At 43.6% G+C, this 18205-nt stretch overlaps 2 protein-coding genes across 5 annotated transcripts in view; one reads left to right on the top strand and one right to left on the bottom strand.

The window, feature by feature from the left end:
- Positions 1-9588, top strand: part of e2f7 (E2F transcription factor 7) — a 28181-nt gene extending 18593 nt beyond the window's left edge. Inside the window, exons 11-13 of the mRNA XM_069902303.1 lie at positions 2004-2103; positions 6412-6758; positions 8128-9588. Of these exons, the coding sequence (XP_069758404.1) occupies positions 2004-2103; positions 6412-6758; positions 8128-8361 (681 nt within the window). The 3' untranslated portion in view covers positions 8362-9588. The remainder of the gene's footprint in view (positions 1-2003; positions 2104-6411; positions 6759-8127) is intronic.
- zdhhc17 (zinc finger DHHC-type palmitoyltransferase 17) overlaps positions 1-18205 on the bottom strand; it is a 155590-nt gene that overhangs the window by 27369 nt on the left and 110016 nt on the right. For 3 of the 4 annotated variants that reach the window (XR_011346821.1, XR_011346820.1, XR_011346822.1), the window contains exon 20: positions 14947-15043. The gene's annotated coding sequence lies outside the window, so the exon portion shown is untranslated. Of the gene's footprint in view, positions 1-14561; positions 15044-18205 lie in introns of those variants that run through there. The other variant, XR_011346823.1, reaches the window with a different exon arrangement.

The raw sequence follows: 18205 nt of genomic DNA, 5'->3' as shown, positions 1-18205 counted from the left end.
CTCATCTCCACCTACCTGCCCTTTCCTCATTTGTCTCAATTCCCATACTATGTAAAATCTCTCCAACCTCATCTTAAATCTATTTACTGAGGACGCCTCCACTGCTTTAATGGGCAGTGAATTCTACAGATTCACCACCTTCTGGGAAAAGCAGTTCCTCCTCATCTCCTCCTAAATCTGTATAAGGCCCAGCTCCGAACCCTGTGGCACCCTATTCACTTCCGATTGCTAACCAAAAAACACTCCTGCACCCCAATTCTCTGCTTTCTATTGGTTAACCAGTCCTCTGTCCACCCCCAATTCCATGCATGCTCATCTTCTGTATAAGTCTTTTATGTAGCACCTTAATGAACGCCTTCTGGAAGTCCAGGTAAAAAAAATCCACCTGCTTTCCTCTATCCATACCAACATCTTTGTGTAGTCATGTCGTGAAATGTGGAACAGCAGCAGAAGTGGGCTGATGAACCCCTCGAGTCTCTTCAATGTGGCTGAGATATTTGTTTCGTGATGCCTCAGTTGTACATGTGGTTTTGAGGACGATGGAAAATCTTTTGCAGCACTTAGTCTCTGGCAGATTAGATTTATGGAAGGCACTGTTTAACATAGGAAAGGGTGAACTGAAGGACTTGCACATTTAAGTTTAAAGCATTGAACTTTTAAGATGGCACAGCATCATGGGCCAAGGGGCCCATACTGTGCTGTAATGTTCTTTTGTCATGTAGACAGAAGTACAGTGAGAAAGTTTGTATTGCAAGCAGTCCAACTAGTCGATTCATACATAGTACCGAAAGAAAAGCTACACTAGGATCTGGAGCAGCAAGCACCCCGCTGGAGGAAGTCAGTGGGTTGAGCAACCACAGGGGAAGAGAAAAAAAGAATAGTCAATGTTCCCAGCAGAAACCTTCGACAAGACAAACGACCAGATGCATCGACCGAACCTGTTGTGTTCCACCATATAGAGGGATCTAGGGCCACTGTACTGGGTCTGCGCGGCAGATTTCCTTCCTCTTTTCCAGTTTTTTGGTTCCAGAAGGTTTAATTAATTGAATTTAAAGTTCCCCACAGCCATGAGAAAGGAGGGAGGGGACGGTTGCAAACTTGTCTCTTGGATTAATAATCATCTGTGCTACTGTTACCGGGGAGTTTCCTGGTTATCCAGAATTGATGGTACATGATGGAGCCACTACCTCACAATTCTGGAGACCCCAGTTAAGTCTTGTCCTCGTGCACTATGGAGTTTGCATGTTCTCCCTGAGGTCTTTAAATTTTGACATGCATGTGGCATTGTAACAGGCCCTTCCGGCCTACGAGTCCATGCTGCCCAATTACACCTACAATCTACTATTCCCATGCATTTTGAACAGTGGGAGGAAATCCACGAAGCCACGGCGAGAAGGTATCTCCTTACAGCATGGGATTAAAACCCCAGTCCCAGTTGCGAGTGCACTAACCGCTTCGCTAACTGTGCCACCCTTGGGTTCTCTTGTTTTCCCTCCCTCCCCTCCTGGTGCTCTGGTTTCCTTCCATGTCTCAAAGACGTACAGACTAATTGGCTGCGATAGATTGACCTAGGGAGGAGGGGAGACAGGAATGAGGGACGAATAAAACAAAAGTCAGCGTAGATGGTTGGCACAGACCTAATGAGCTGAAGGGCCTGTTTCAACAATGGATAACTAGGAGAAAAGGTTCTGTCTGTTTATGATCTATGTGGGAATTAGCTGCTGTATGACAGGGGGAGAGAGAGGGATAAGCAGCTACGAGGTACAAAGATGTCGGAGGAACTCATCAGGTCATGCAGCATCCAAGGGAAGCAAGGTTTTCAACTGGGGAGGGGGAGGAGTAGGGGCTGGAAGGTGATAGGTGGATGCAGGTAGGAGGGGGAAGGAGGTGGTTGGGGGAGGAGAGGGGTGAGAAGGATGCTCTCTGATAGGAGAGAGGAGGGGAAGGGGCTGTGAGAAGGGAATGTCTCAGATGCTGATTTTGTCCTTTCTTTTTCCCACCAGCCTCTGTCAAATGGCCTGCCCAGGCCTTTCTTGTGTGTGAAGAATGGCCAGAGTGCATTACCTGCAAACAGCCAATGCTCCTGCCTTCCTGCTGCTTCTGGTGAGTGGTATACTTTCTCTGGAACATGCTCTTCCCTCCCTCTCTCTGCAGAATTCCGCTGAACCGGATAGACCCCACTTGGAATAAATTTAGACATACAGCACACTATCTGGCCCTTCTGTTCCACAAGCTTGTGCTGCCCTAATCCAGTGGTTCTCGACCCTTTTCTTTCCAGTCACATCCCACTTTAAATAATCCCTATGCCATCGGTGCTCTGTGATTAGTAAAGGGATTACTTAAGGTGGGATGTGAGTGGAAAGAAAAGATTTGAAAACCACTGTTTTAATCGTCCTTAATTTTTTAAAAATTTTTTTTTATTTTTCACACTATGAACCCTATTAACCAAAATACACACAAACATTTCCCTCTTGAATATACAGTGTCATTTTCTCCCCTTTTTCCCCCTCCCTTCCCTCCCTCCTTCACTCCCCCCTCCCCACTCACTCACGTTCAACATATATGATACATTAAACCCATTAAACAATGTCATCACACAATGAAAATAAACAAGAAAATTGTGTCATCGACTTTTACATACTGGGTCAATTCATTTCGTCTTCTCCTTCTGTCATTTTAGGGGGTGGAGGTCCGCGGTAGGTGTACGGTTCCCAAATTTGTTCGAATACTGTGATGTTATTTCTTAAATTATATGTTATTTTTTCCAATGGAATACATTTATTCATTCCTATGTACCATTGCTGTATTCTCAGGCTCTCTTCTGATTTCCAAGTTGACATTATAAATTTTTTTGCTACAGCTAAGGCTATCATAATAAATATTTTTTGCACTTCATCCTGTTTGAGGTCTAATTCTTTACTTCTTATATTTCTTAGAAGAAAGATCTCTGGATTTTTTGGGATGTGGCTTTTTGTGATTTTATTTAATACCTGATTTAGATCTTCCCAAAACGTTTCCACTTTCTCACATGCCCAAATTGCATGTACTGTTGTTCCCGTTTCCTTCTGACAGCGAAAACATCTATCTGATACTATTAATAAGGAAATTCTTATGGAAAGGGGGGAAACTGAGGATAGCGCTAGATAAATTAACAGAATGGTACAAACAAGGGGGCTTACAGCTACCAAACTTTAAGAATTATTATAGAGCAGCACAATTAAGATACCTATCAGATTTTTATCAAACAAGGGAAAAACCAGATTGGACCAGATTAGAGCTAGATAAAAAAGGGGAGAAGGTACCCGAACATAATCTATATAAGTGGGATGAAAAGCTGGTGCAACATAAGAATTCACCAGTACTGCACCATCTCCTCAACATTTGGAAGAAGATTCACGTAGAAAGGAATAAAACTAATGATCAACTACCAAAACTAATATTGACGCAAAATCAACTAATCTTTCCTTTAGAGAATGGGAGAGAAAAGGGATCAAAAGAAGAGAAAATGGTTTTTCGGGAAATAAATTATTATCTTTTGAACAAATGAAGGACAAATATGGTCTAACTCACGGTACAATGTTTGCATACCACCAACAGAATACCTACTTGAAGGACAAATTGGGAAGCAGGCTGAGGTTACCAGAAGGAAACAATTTTGAATATGTGATTACAGACACAATGATAATTAAAAGATTTATACCAAACATGTACATCAAACTGCAAGAGAAAGAGATCGAGGAAACAAGCTGTAAACCCAAACAAAAATGGGAACAAGATCTAAACATAAAGATAAAGAATGAAACATGGGAAAAGCTATGCTCCAGAACTATGAGAAATACAATAAACACGAGGTTACGCATGATACAATATAATTGGTTACACAGGCTATACACCACACCCCAAAAGTTAATCGTCCTTAATTGACGCGTTATATGCACAGTTTCAGAATTCCAAAGGAAATGGGCCAATGACAATTTTTCTCAGTAACAATTGGGTAACAATTCTCAACCTTCCCTCATCCCACCCTCCCTCATCCCACCTGGATTTATAAAAGGTCGATACTCAGTTGATAATGTCACTAAATTGATTTCTATAATTAATGCTGCTAGACAACAAGCTAATCAACCAATGATAGTGGGGTTGGATGTGGAAAAGGCTTTTGATAGGGTTGAGTTGAAATTTTTATTTAAGGTTTTAGAAAAATTTCAATTTGGACCGATTTTCACTACTTGGGTTAAAGTTTTATATACTAATCCTACAGCACAAATAATGTCGAATGGTCTGCTCTCATCGACTTTTTCAATTAACTAGGCAAGGCTGTCCTCTTTCACCAGCATTGTTTGCATTGGTAATAGAACCTTTAGCTCAAGCTGTTAGGCAAAATTTGGATATTAAAGTAGATGAACAAAAGTATAAGATTAATCTGTTTGCTGATGATATTTTAATATATTTAACATATCTTAAAGAATCTTTTGAGGATGCTGCAAAATTTATTACATCAATATGGCATATTGTCAGGTTATATGGTTAACGGGGAGAAGAGTGAAATATTGCCGATATCAAATGAGGATTATTTAGATTGTAGACAGATTACTAAATTTAAATGGTCTGATAAGATTAAATATTTAGGAGTTATAGTTAATAAAGATTATCATGATTGACATATTTTGAATTATATACCTTTGTTGAATAGGATTAAAATTGATTTACAGAAATGGAAAGATTTGCCATTAATTTTAATTGGGAGAGTAAATTGTATAAAAATGAATATTTATCTTCATATACAATATCTTTTTCAATCTATTCCATGTGGGATTCCGAAGAAATTTTTTAAAGAATTAAATAAAGTAATTTGATTATTTTTATTTTTAAATTATCTAGGGTATCAATGCATAAATTAACGTGGCGGTATGAATGGGGAAGACTTCAATTACCAAATTTTCAAAATTATTATGAAGAGCCTCAGTTGAAATTTATTAATAGGTTGTTTGATGTTCAACAATCACCGATCTAGGCTAAAGTTGAATTGGATCAAATTCTTGAAAAAGAAATGAGTCAATTTATTTACAAATGGAATCCTTTGTTGTTACAAAAATATAACTTACCAGTATTAAGACATGTATTGGATATTTGGTGTAAGCAGGATCAGTTTATAGGTTCTAAAGGGAAAATTTTGATTAAATCACAGTTGTATCAGAATAAATTAATTCCGTTTTCTTTAAATAATCCTTATTTAAAAAATTGGAAACTGAAAGGAATTAGTTTACAGGATTGTTTTGAGGCGGGTAAATTTTCTACATTTAATAGATTACGAGAAATTTGGTATTTCTGCAAATTCTATTTTAGTTTATTATCAAGATCGAGATTTTTTGCGAATACAATTTGGTAAGGAATTAATTTTACCAAGTCAATCTAAGTTCAAGATTATAATGGTTGGCAAGGACACAAAAGGATTTATATCGGATATGTATAGGTTGTTGCAAGAAAAGATGGATAAAGTTGGGATAGATAGGATAAAAGAGAAATGGGAGAAAGATTTGGATATTGAATTGTCTTGGGAGGAATGGTCAAATATGTGTATGGACAGTGTTACAAAATTAATTAATGTGAGATATAGTATGGTAAATTATAATTTTATTCATCAATTATATTTGACTCCTGAGAAGTTGAAGAAATATGGATTTAGACCAACATATTTGTGTTTTAGATGCGGAGAAGACAGGTACTTTTGTGCATTGTGTATGGACATGTAAGAAAGTTAAACTTTTTTGGGAAAAGGTTATTAAATTTTTGAGAGATTTATTTACAAGCGATTTGCAAATAGATTCAATAATGTGTTTATTGGGATATATAAATGCTGTTTCTTTGGCATTGGTTGATAAGCCACAATTGGCATTTCTGCGGTTAGGGTTAGCGGTTGCAAGAAAATGCATAGCAATAACTTGAAAAAATGATGTGGAATTGAATATACAAAGATGGCATAATGAATTGTTTATATTTGGGAAAAATAACTTACAATTTGTGAAATAATTCTTTTTTTATTAAAATGTGGAGTTTATATTTGGATTGTATCATTAGTAAGAGTTATGTAAAGAGTTGGCACGTTGATTAATTAATTTTAAATGTAAAATTTTTTTAAGGCTCCGAGGGGTGAGGGAGGGAGTCAAGATGATGTAGTTAGTGGAGGAGGGGGGGTGGGGAGTTATTATCATTAACAGTATTATTTTTTATACTTTTCCTTTTTTATATATCTGTATTTGTATCTTGTATTTTTTTGGTAATATCTTGTAAAATTCTTTTTTAAAAATTTAAAAAAAAAACACAGTGAGACAGCACAGAAACAAGTCCTTTAGTTTTTTCCCCGCCTGAAACTTTGTTTTATCTTCCTGCCCTTCCACTTTGTGTTCCCAGGGTTGAGTGATGTGAATCTGCTTCTCTCCACGGCTCCCAGCCAGGGGCCATTCACCATTCCCATCAGCCCCCTGGCACCCAGCAGCCTTCATTACCAGCTGATGGTGCCTGTCCTCTGCCAGACCTTGCCTACCACCACCACCACATCTGCAGGAGGCTGCCTTCACCTTGGCCTCCCTGGCCTTGGTCTCATCCCAGCTGCCCAACTCTTGGTGGGTGGTCTTCCGGTCTCTCCGCCGGGAAGTCCGGCCCCTGGATCCTCCTCGCCGGAAAGCCAGATTTGTACAGCTAACCTACCCTCCAAAGTGGACCCCCCTGCTCTCCAACACATCACCGTTCTCAAATTGGTACGTAGTGGAGGGGTCAATGACTGGACACGGGAGGGGGTTGGGGGCGCGGGAGGCATTGATTTGACGATGTAGGGGCATGTGGGAGGCGTTGATTGGATGAGGTCGGGGTGCGGGAGGCGCTGATTGGAGGAGTGAGGGCAGCAGTCCCTTCATATTTATGCTGGTCAAAAAAGATCCAGCCAATGTAAACTCACCATCTAGCATTGGGGCAGCGATCATGCCTTTACGTGTGACTTAATGCAGCGTTGCTGTTTCTGATAAGCATTTTTTTGCAGAGTTCAAGATGCGCAGGAATATTAAAGCAAGCATGTATTAAAATTAAATTTAAATTTAGACAGCATGGTTACAGGTCCTTCTGGCCCATGAGCCCGTGTCACCCAATTACATCTAATTAACTTACAACCCCCCCCTCCCCCCGGTCATGTTGAACGATGGGAGAAAATTGGAGCCCTGGGAAAACCCATGCAGACACGGGGAGAACGTACAAACTCCTGACAGACTCCAGGACTGGTCCCGATCACTGGTACTGCCACAGCGTTGCGCTAACCACCTCTCCAACTGTGCTGGCCTTGGTGCATTGTGAGCAGTTTTGGCCCTCAAATCTAAGAAAGGTTCTGGTGATGGAGAGGGTCCAGAGGAGGCTTAGAGCATCCATTCTCATCCCTGCAGCTTCACCTCTGGAGGCCACAGCATGTTTAAGTAAAAGCCTTGGTTTTTCTTTTCACCTCGCATAACATAAATTTGTTTTTATGTAGTTGGTAGGAGAGAAGTCCAGAAGAAACCAGAACTTGACTGCTTCACAGGGAAAGGGGAGGCCCATAAACTTTGAGCAGGGTCCAGGGGAGGGGGGGGGGGGCACTGTTGGGGAAAAAAAATGTTGAGAATGGCTGGTTTAGAGAAAGATCCCAGGGATGAGAGGGTTAACACATGAGGAGTGTTTGATGGTCGAGGGACTGTACTCGCAGGAATTTAAAAGGATGAGGGAGATAACATCGAAACCTACTGAATATTGAAGGGGCTGGATTGAGAAGAAGATGTTACAGGTGGTGGGGGGAGTCCAGGTCCAATGGGCTCAGCCTCAGAATATTAGGTTTTTCTCTTCAGCCAGAGGATGGTGAATCTATAGAATTCAACAGCCGTGGAGACCAAGTCATTGAGTAGATTTAAAGCAGAGGGTGATAGATCTTAATTAGACAGGGTGTCGTAGGTTATGGGGAAAAGGCAGGAGAATGGGGTTGAGGGGAAAATACATCAGCTCTGATTCGAATGGCAGAAATAGACTCGATGGGTTGAATGGCTTAATTCTGTCCCTATGTCGTGGCATGAAGTGACCTCTGAGGGGGTGAACGGCCTCCTGTGTCAGAAGGTTGCTGGGGATGGGTGGGTGGGTCGAATGTGGGACCATGGTTGTGCACACCTCTGCTCTGCTTTCCAGTCTCCAGTCACGGTGGCTCCCAAGGACGCCCAGCAGACGAACATGGAGACGTACTTCCACACCCCCGTACCATTGGCTCAGGTCAGGCAGTTGGAAGGAGTTCAGGTGAAGACCCCTTCGCCAGCCCAACGCAAGCTGAAAATTGAGAATGGCCTGACTAAGTAGACCATGGAGGTTCATTGTTGGTGTGTCCTAAACAATTGCTTCCAGCATCACCTTTGGTGCCAGGATTGAAATTCCCAAATGTACGCCATTCACCACATTCCGTGCACCTAGTCACAAGGTAAAATCAGGAAAGGAAGTCCTCACTAAGGATTTGTAGTCATCGTTTCCTACCCGCAGTATATCGGGAGAGCTTTCATTGCTATGGTTCGTCTCTTGATGTATTTAAAGACTGCCTGCAATATTTTCAGCAGTAATTTGGAGCCCCTTTCTTGTCTGGGTGCCAAGAAGAAAACTTGAAACCATTCTTCAGTGTGGAAAACTGGGAATTCCAAGGTCAAGGGATGTGCGATTTGGAGGAGGCTGTTAGAATTACATTTAGTGTTACCTGTTGTCCTGGGATAACTTTGATATCTGCCTCTTGCAAAAGTGCAGGTTGGAAATGTGAATGTATTGTTTGGTGAATATTATTGACACATAATTGTGCTGGGTGATTGTACTGCGATGTCATAGCGTTCGACTGCACAGAAACCAGCCCCTTGGCCAGATTGTCCACACTGACCAAGTTGTCTGTCCACACTAGTCCCATGTGCCTCCATTAGGCCTATATCACCTTTCAGACCCAAATACCTGTCTAAATGTCTTTCAAGTTGGCCTCCACAGCAACGAATTCCACAGATTCACCGGTTCTTCCCCCCTCCCCCTCCTGGGTGGAGAAATTCCTCCTCATCCTCTGTTCTAAAGAGACATTTTTGTATTTTGATGCCGTGCCCTCTGGTCCCAGACTCTCCTCTCCCAGACTCTCCTCTCCCATTCTACATTGTCCAGGGCTTTCAGTATTCAATAGGTTTTGATGAGATCCCCTCAATCTTCTACCCTCCAGTGTTCACAGATCCAATGCCATCAAATGTGCTTTGTACAATAATCCTCTCATTCCGGGAATTATCCTTGGAAACTTCCTCTGCTCCCTCTCCGATGCCAATACGTCCAGCCTCATGTAAAGAGCCCAAGTGCAGTGTGACCAATGCCTTACAAGGCCGGAACATTACATCTCTACCCCTTTCAAAGTGAATGCTAGCATTGCATTTGCCTTCCTTACCATGGACTCCACCTGCAAGTTAACCTTTATGGAATCTTGCACGAGGTCTCCCAAGTCCCTCCACACCTCTGATTTATGACTTCCTTGCCTGTTTAGAAAATAGTCTACGCCTTTATTCCTTCCCCCAAAGTGCACGATCATACACTTCTGTATGCTGTACTCCATCTGCCATTTCCTTGCCCTTCTGCAGACCCAGTGATTCCTCAAAGCCACCTGCCCCTCCTCTAATCTATGTATCATCCACAAAATATCAATTTTATCATCCAAATCATTAGCGTGCAACATGAAAGAGGCGGTCCCTGCACCGAGCCCCATGGAGTTCTACTGGTCACTGGTGGTCCCTGTACCAAGCTCCGAGGAGCCCCGCTTGTCACTGGCAGTCCCTGCACCAAGCCCCGCTGGTCACCGGTGGTGCCTGCACTGAGCCCAGTTGAGCCCCGCTGGTCACTGGCAGTCCCTGCACTGAGCCCCGTGAAGCCCTGCTGGTCACTGGCAGCCAACCAGGAAAGGCCCCTTTTATCCCCTCTCTCTGCCTCCTGTTAGTCAGCCAATCTTCTATCCATGCTCGAAGTAAAACACAAAAGTCTACAGGCACCATGATTGAAGTAAAAACACAATGTTGGAGACACAGGATAGTGTCCCTTGTAGATAAATGTCTAACCAACATTTCGGTCTTGAACCCTTCATCGAGGAATTACTTTATGTCAAGGTATTGCACCTGAAACGTTGGTTGTGTATTTTTATCTTTGCTGTACAGTTTGACCTGAGTTTCTACAGCTTTGTGATTTTTACTTCTATCTGGCTGATATCTTTCCCATAACACCATGGGCTCTTTGGATCAGTGGCATGTTGTCAAAGGCCTTCTGAAGATCCAGGTAAACCACAGCCACAAAATCTGTCCTTCCTGATATCTAACAAGAATTCTTGTTTGGCAAGACTTCCCTTTCAGGGAACCATGGTGACTTTGACCTATTTTACCATGTGCCTCCAAGTGCCCTGAAACCTCATCCTTTTTTAAAAAGAAAATATAGGTTCTAACATCATACCATTCGCCAAAATCAGGCTAATGGCCTATAATCTCCGCCTTTTGCCTTCATCCTTAAAGTGGAGTGAGATTTGCAATTTTCCAGTCCTCCAGAACCATTCCAGAATCTAGCAGCTCTTGAAAGCTCAACTACTAAAGCTTCCATGATCTCTTCAGTTACCTCTTTAATAACCCTGGGGTCCAGTGTACCCGTCCAGATGATTTATCCTCCTTCAGACTTCAATTTCCCCAGCACCTTCTCAGTAATAATGATGCCCGCCCCCCACCCCCCACCCCCCCGACTGCCCTTTGACACTCAAACTTTTCTGGTATACTGCCGCTGACTTCCACAGTGAAGACTGATGTAAAATCCATCCATCAGAAGGCCGAGTACAGGGTTAATGGTCGGTTACTCAAGAGTGTGGATTAACAAAGGGACCTTGGGGTCCAACTCCATACATCCCTCAAGGTGGCTGCACAGGTTAATAGGGTAGTTAAGAAGGCCTGTGGGATGCTGGGCTTCATTAATGAGGGGGATTGAGTTCAGGAGTTGAGAGGTCATGTTGCATCTCTACGAATCTCTGGTGAGACCACACTTGGATTATTGTGTTCAGTTCTGATCACCTCATTACAGGAAGGACGTGGAACCTATGGAGAGGGTGCAGAGGAGATTTAGCAGGATGTTGCCCAGATTGGAGTCTTATGAGGGAAGATTGGCAGAGCTGGGGCTTTTATCTCTGGAGTGTAGAAAGATGAGAGGAGACTTGATAGAGATCTACAAGATTAAGAGGGGCATAAATAGGGTGGACATCCAGCACCTTTTTCCCAGGGCAGGAATAGCAAATATCAGAGAACATCTTTACAAAGTGAAGGAAGTCAAGCAGAGATGTCAGGGGTAATTGTTTTTTTTAAATACAGAGTTGTGGGTGCCTGGAAGGCCTTGCCAGGGATGGTGGGGGAGGATGGAACATTAGGGGTATTGAAGAGACTCCTAGACAGGCCCATGGATGGAAGAAAAATAGAGGGTTACAGGGTAGGGTGGGATTAGTACTTTTTTTAAGGAATATATGGGTAAGCACCACATCGAGAGATGAAGGGCCTGTTCTATGCTATAGTTCTACATCCCATTTCCTACCCATCTCATTGGTACTGACATTTCCCATGGCTTCTGGCTGCTTGCTCTCCTTTTCTGAATGCTGTGAACCCGATCCTGGCACCTGGGAGGCAACAACCCATCCCAGTGTCTCTGTTGGATCCACAGAAACTCTGGTCTAGTCCTTTGATAAGCTTTTCCTATCACCCTCACAGATCTTGTTCATTAAGCCAATAACTTCATCCACGAGTTTCAACCTCGTGTCAACCTTGTTGATACTGCAAGGGTGGCATGGTTGGCATAGCAGATTGCACAACACCTTTACAGGGACCAGGATTCAAATCCCACGCTGTCTGTGTTCTCCCCATGTTTGTGTGGGTTTTCCCTGGGGGCTTTGGTTTCCTCTCACCGTTCAAAGCTTACCGGGGGTTGTAGTTGAATTGGGTGTAATTAGGCTGACAGGGCCTGTTACCGTGCTGTATATTTAAATTTAAACTTGTAAGAATTACTGAAATTGTTAAACTATTATTTTTCTAAAACTGGTTTTAAAACAACAGTCTAGGATGCTAATATCTCATTGACATTGCCAATTCCAACAGCTAAATTCTCCTCTAATGTTCAACTACGTATCGAATCTAAATTTGCATCCTCACCTACAGCAACCACTCGCTTCCTCTCCTTCAATTGCCTCTCAATTTCTTAGATCATTCTTCCTTTAAAAAAGGCAGTGGTCCCACATATAGCAGAGATTTGCTGATACAGGTCAAGAACCCCTTATCCGAAATGCTCCAAAATCCAAAGGTTTTTGGGCGTCAACATGACGCCACAAGTAGAAAGTTCCACACCTGACCTCAGTTGCCCACTGGGGCTCTGTTGCCGCCAGTTCATTTCCGACCATCGTCCCCGCCAGATCTACTTGTATCACTCGCTGCGATGACTGGAGGAAACCTTTTTGTGGGGGGGACCATCCAGCAGAATTTCTAGTATTTGGTGCTGCATTTATTTTTTTGAAAGCAGAGATCAAGTTTTTTGGGGGCAAGTACAAAACATTAAATCTGAAATTCATCTCCACCTAAAATGCCATGTTTGAGTGTAACATGACCAGCAACATAACGGCATGGGGGGGGGGGGCAGGGAATAATTTTCAGTGTATTATGACCTTTTGATCAAAACACAGCGTCGTAGGTGGAGACTGAAAGCCTGCTGTTGTTGTTTGCCAGCTGATACGGGGATTCTACTGATGGTGGTCGTTCCTAGAAATTACTGGAATGAAATTTTAAATCGAGCCCATGGTACTGTGCAGCTTGGTTACCCTGAACACATTATTTCAGAATCTGAAACCCTTCTGGTCCTGTGCCTTTTGGATAAAGGGGACTTGACCTGTAGTTTTAGTGATGTCCTAAGCGATCTAATATTAATATTCTCCCTTTTGGCATGCTTAAATTTCCAAACCACAGCAGCTTTTTCTTGTTATGAGCAGTGCTCAATGAGGGTGCTTTGGCATGGAGAGATATTCCAATGTTCTCTGGAGCACAGAATGGATGGGCTCGATGGCTCCTTTCTGTGCTGTACATTTCTGCCACATATATATGTTGGTCTCCAGTTCTCTGCCCCTGGGTAGAGGGAACAGTGTCTCCTTACAAAGAAAAAATGGCTGGAGGTCTAAGGAGCACGCTCCAGTTATGGTCAGGTGCACTGTGACTGGCCTTCCTTGCACCTAATCACACGAGGGGAATGGTGGCAACCTCCTGTGTTGATCGGGATTCTAGGGATAAGGAATACCGAGGCCCCTGAAGTAATAAATCATTTTCAACTCCACTTCCATTGTTCCAATCAATATTAGCCTTAAAAAATATTCACCTGTGACGTTTGACATAGATTTTCAAGAATTCCGTCTTTGGAATGGAGAAATCTGACCCACCTTAACTCTAAAGGGTCAACTGTTTGCCCTGAGATTGGTTGTAAGATCAAGGATGAAATGGGAGTGTGGACATTAGACATAGGAGCAGACATAGGCCATTCAGCCCATTGAGTCTGCCCCACAATTTAATCATGAGCTGATTCATTTTCCCATTCAGCCCCACTTCACGGCCTTCTCCACATAACCTTTGATGCCCTGACTAATCAAGAGTTTACCAATCTCTGCCTTAAATACCCCCAATGACCCGGCCTCCACAACCACCCGTGGCAATGAATTCCACAGATTTACCATCCTCTGGCTGATGAAATTCCTCCACATCTCTGTTCTAAGCAGACGCCCTTCAATTCTGAAGTCGTGGCCTCTTGTCCTAGACTCTCCCACCGTGGGAAACAACCTTTCTTCATCTACTCTGTCCACACATTTCAACATATGCAATGTTTAAATGAGATTCCACTCCCCTCCCCATTCTCCTAAGGAGACATGAGACCATCTTTATAAACAGTGCCTGCTTGGTGCTGACAGGGCAAATTCTTGGAGAGTGGGTTGATGGAGACTCCAAAGGTATCTTGATCTTAATTCAAAGAATCTTTTGACATTTACCATTTCACATCTCTCCACCATCAGTTCTGATCTTGCACGTGGTCGGATCTAATTACCTTACCATTCGAGTTCAGGAATTCCCCTCCCTCCACCTCCACAATGTTCCCACTCTGACCAAGATTTTGATTATCTGTGATGATTCAATGCAGATATTTGCTCTTTCTAACAAAATAACTCCAGATGATTTGTTATCTTGCAGTTTGGCACATGTGGAAAGTGTTAAATATGAACTGCTGTGATGGATAATTAATGCAAATTATGATACTTGACAATTTGTAAAACGTGTTTACATGATAGTATTGAATATGGTGCTACCCTGTTGTCCATGATGTGCTGGATTCTTTTCCTTGGCATATACTGAACATATTGGGCAGCTGCTTTAATGAACTATTGCTTTCCTAATGCTCTTCAAACTTTCTATCCAACATGGGGTCTAAATGCTTCAAGCTATGCACAGATTCAACTACAATGCAAGTTTCCTGATATTTCCAGGAGGGGCGCGGTCACTTTATTGAGGTCCTTGCAGAACATGCCTTGATTGGTGGAGTCCAATGCCCCCCCTCTCTCCATGGCAGGGTATATTTTATGTAATTGAACATTTGGAATTGTTCTCGAGTCCGAGTAAGTGCATGTTTGACGTCCCCCTGTACAATCTGGCAACACCCTCTTGACTTAGAGCTGTCCACAACTTGGGGAGATGACAGGCAGGTTGCATTGGTTGTGTCATCATTCCTGCAGGGAACGAGGTTGCTGATTTACATGCTATGGGGCCCAATCAATACGAAGTGCATCTTATTTGCCCATCCAATCAGTGAGGTGCAAGCACAGTCCCCAGTGGGGCATCACGTTACCTGTTCAATGGTGGAGGTCATGGTTGATGGGGAAGTGCACGAGGACTCTGCAAACATTTCCCTGCACTCTGGAATTTCAGACCTCTGTTTAAATTCTCTGTAAAATAATGGAATAAAAAGTAAACTCTTCCTTCTTGTGCACTTCTTTACGCTCTTTAGAGAGTGGAGGTTGGGGAGCAATAGTTTCTGGCCAAACTCCATGGGGGGTGGGGGTGCATTTCTCATTACAGGGTGTAGATGCTTTGGAGTCAATGCAGAGATTGCTTCCTAGGGAAAGGGGCTTGTAAACTTTGAGCAGAGGCCTGGGGGAAGTGGGGGGGATATAGTTACAAAAAAAAAGTTGAGAATGCTTGGGATAGACAGAATCTTTTTCTCAGGGTAAAAATGTCAAATAGTAAAATGTGTTTAAGGTGAGAAGATTTTAAAGATAGAGCTTTTTTTTCACTCAGAGTGGTGGTGCCTGGAATGGGGTTCCAGGGTAGTGTTTTCAAGATTCAATTTATTGTCATTGTAATAAAGCAGTGTCCTGCAATGTGAAACTGCTTTTGCCTGCTGTAAGGCAGATAGATTCTCCATCGGCAGAAATTGCCTGAAGTGCCTCTTGCAGTCAGAGAAAGAGAAGCAAAAGAAAGTCCCCACTGAGCGTCTGTAGGGTCGCCACCTACATTTCCACAGCCAGAGTCCAGTCCAAACCATTGCCGACCATGCTCCTTCAGCCTGTCTGCAGCGGCGCGAGTCTCCTGACTGCAGTCTCTGGCAGCCCACAGCCTCTGTGGATTCCTCATCTCAAATCGCCAGTAGCCCGCTGCATGCATTGGTCTTCCAGCCGCTGAACCCTGTCACTGGTCCGCCTCTGTGATCATCGTCCCCGTGGGTCATCTCCTCCACTTCTCTTTCTCAGACAGGGGATGAACTCCCCATTTTCTGGTGCCCTGCTCCAGTCCTCTGCACCCCTGGAGTCTGCAACCCTTCGTGGCTGCTGCCGATCAAAGGCGCCGTCATCTTGATCGGACCCCGCGGTTGTGGGATTTTAAATAAAACTACTGTCTGCACCTTTAACGGGCCGTTCAAAGCCTGTGTGGAGCTGATGGCAATTGACTGGGCGGTTGAACCCCGCGGGAGTGCTGTATCTCCGCTCCTCGTTCCCCATGGGTCTGCACCAGCGGCAGTGCCGCCATTTTCTGTAGGCTTTTAGATCGACACATGGATATGCTTCAGAATAGAGGGATAGGGATCAATGTGCAGGCAGCAGAGAGTTAATTTAGCATCATGGTCAGTACAGACCCTGCTGGTCCACGCCGGACTATTCTACCTAGTCACACTGACTTGCACCCCAACCATAGCTATCCTTACTACTCCAATTCGTGTACCTGTCCAAATTCTCATTAAAATTGTGCCTGCATTCTGAAAAAATTTTCCTTCATGTTCCCTCTACACCTTTTACCCTTAACCCACGTCCTCTGGTTTGTATCTCACCTACCCGTCAGTGGGAAAACATTTACTCTGTCTATACCCTTCATAATTTTAAATACCACAATCAAATCTCCCCTCATTCTTCTCTGCTCATAACCTATTTAACCTTTCCCCGTGACTCAGTTCAAGTCCAGGCAACATCCTAGTAAATCTTCTCTGAACCCCCTCCACTTTACAACTCAGGAGATGAACAACCAATGTTTGAGATGAGGTTAACTAATTCCAATAGCTTGGGACCAAATTTGTTGCTTGATGGTTCAATGGTTTGTGTTCTCCGTGCTTTCCCCTGCCGTGACCGATCTACTTATTCAGAAAGTGTAGTTCTGTGACAAAACATTCCTATCCCAAAATCTCATTGGGGATGTCTTGAATAATTGGAAAGAAATAATTCTAGCGACCATAACCTTCACAGGGGGTTAAACACTCTGGCGTTCTGCTGCCTGCAACAAAATGTTCTTTAGGAGCCTTTTTAATGAAAGTTGCATTACAAAAGCTGCCTCGTGTTCTTGAAGCACAAGGTGAAACTTGGCCTGGCCTCCCGTTTTATTTTCCTTTGCTGCTTTGATTTTTGACAGTTCTTTGAGGTGCTGTCTAGCCCTTGAGGAAATGTATTGAATGACCAACTTTTCATCCAATTTGCCTCAAGGGCAGCTTCAGATTCCCTGCTGTGGGCTCCTGACAGCTGAGGCCAACCATTTCACCTGACATCATACAATAGCTCAGCTCAGAAACAGGCCCTTCGGCCCATATGGTACGTTGCAATATATTATTCTGCCTCGTCTCATTGACCTGCACCCAGTTCATACCCCTCCCGTCCATGTACCTGTCTAAATTTTTCTTAAATGTCAAATTGTGCCTGCATTCACCATTTCAGATGGCAGCTTGCTCCACACCCTCATCACTCTCTGTGTGAAGTTTCCCCCGCCCCAATATTCCTCTTAAACATTTCCCTTTTCACCCTGAACCCATGTCCTCTAGTTCTGGCATCATCCAACCTATTCTCACAAGTTTGCCTTTTCTCACTACTGGCTTCCTCCCACATGTGCAGGTGTTGATAGATTAATTGCCCCTAATGTGTAGGTGAGTGGGAAAATCTGCGGGGAGGGGGGGGGTGGAATTGAGAGAAATATGGGGAGATTTTTAAAATAAGTATTTGTGTAATGGTCAGCATGAAGTTGGAGGGAAAGGCATTGAGTGGAAGATGATGGGGGATGGGGTGTTTAACAAAAACTGAAGTCATCAATGTTTATGCCTTCTGGTTGGAGGGTACCCAGACGGAAAGTGAGGTGTTCCTCCAATTTGTGGGTGGTCTCAGTCTGTCAGTGCATGAGACCATGGACATGTCAGCAAGGGAATGGGGTGGGGGAACCGAACCGGTCTGTGCTTGGGCTGAAATCCCATCTTCACAGCAGTTCAAGATGTCAGCTCGAGGACCTTTAGGGATGAGCAGTAAATGCTGGCTTGCAACACCAAGATCACCAAAGTGAATAGAAAGAAAACCCTCAGTGACTCTCCAGTTGGTGAAATCCCCAGGGGGAAATCGTTGGCACGCCATGGGAAGGCAGGATGACGAAGGTTGGTTGGATCTTTTGGCCAGTTTGTTTCTCTGCCCTCGGCCCTGGCACTAAACTGGTTTCTTATGCGCCATGGGGAAGAGCTTGGAGTCCATCACTGACTGAGGAGGCTGAAACCCATTGCAAAAGTAAGTGCTTTTTTTAAAAAAAGTCTCCGGATTATCAGCATGTAGGTCTTTCAGGGTTCTCCAAATCCAACTCCATCCTGTGGG

The sequence above is a fragment of the Narcine bancroftii genome, chromosome 11 (genome assembly GCF_036971445.1).
Source record: "Narcine bancroftii isolate sNarBan1 chromosome 11, sNarBan1.hap1, whole genome shotgun sequence".
NCBI classification, from domain to species: Eukaryota; Metazoa; Chordata; class Chondrichthyes; order Torpediniformes; family Narcinidae; genus Narcine; species Narcine bancroftii.
The sequence above is the reverse complement of the archived record's forward strand: the minus strand, read 5'-3'. Positions and strand labels throughout refer to the sequence as shown.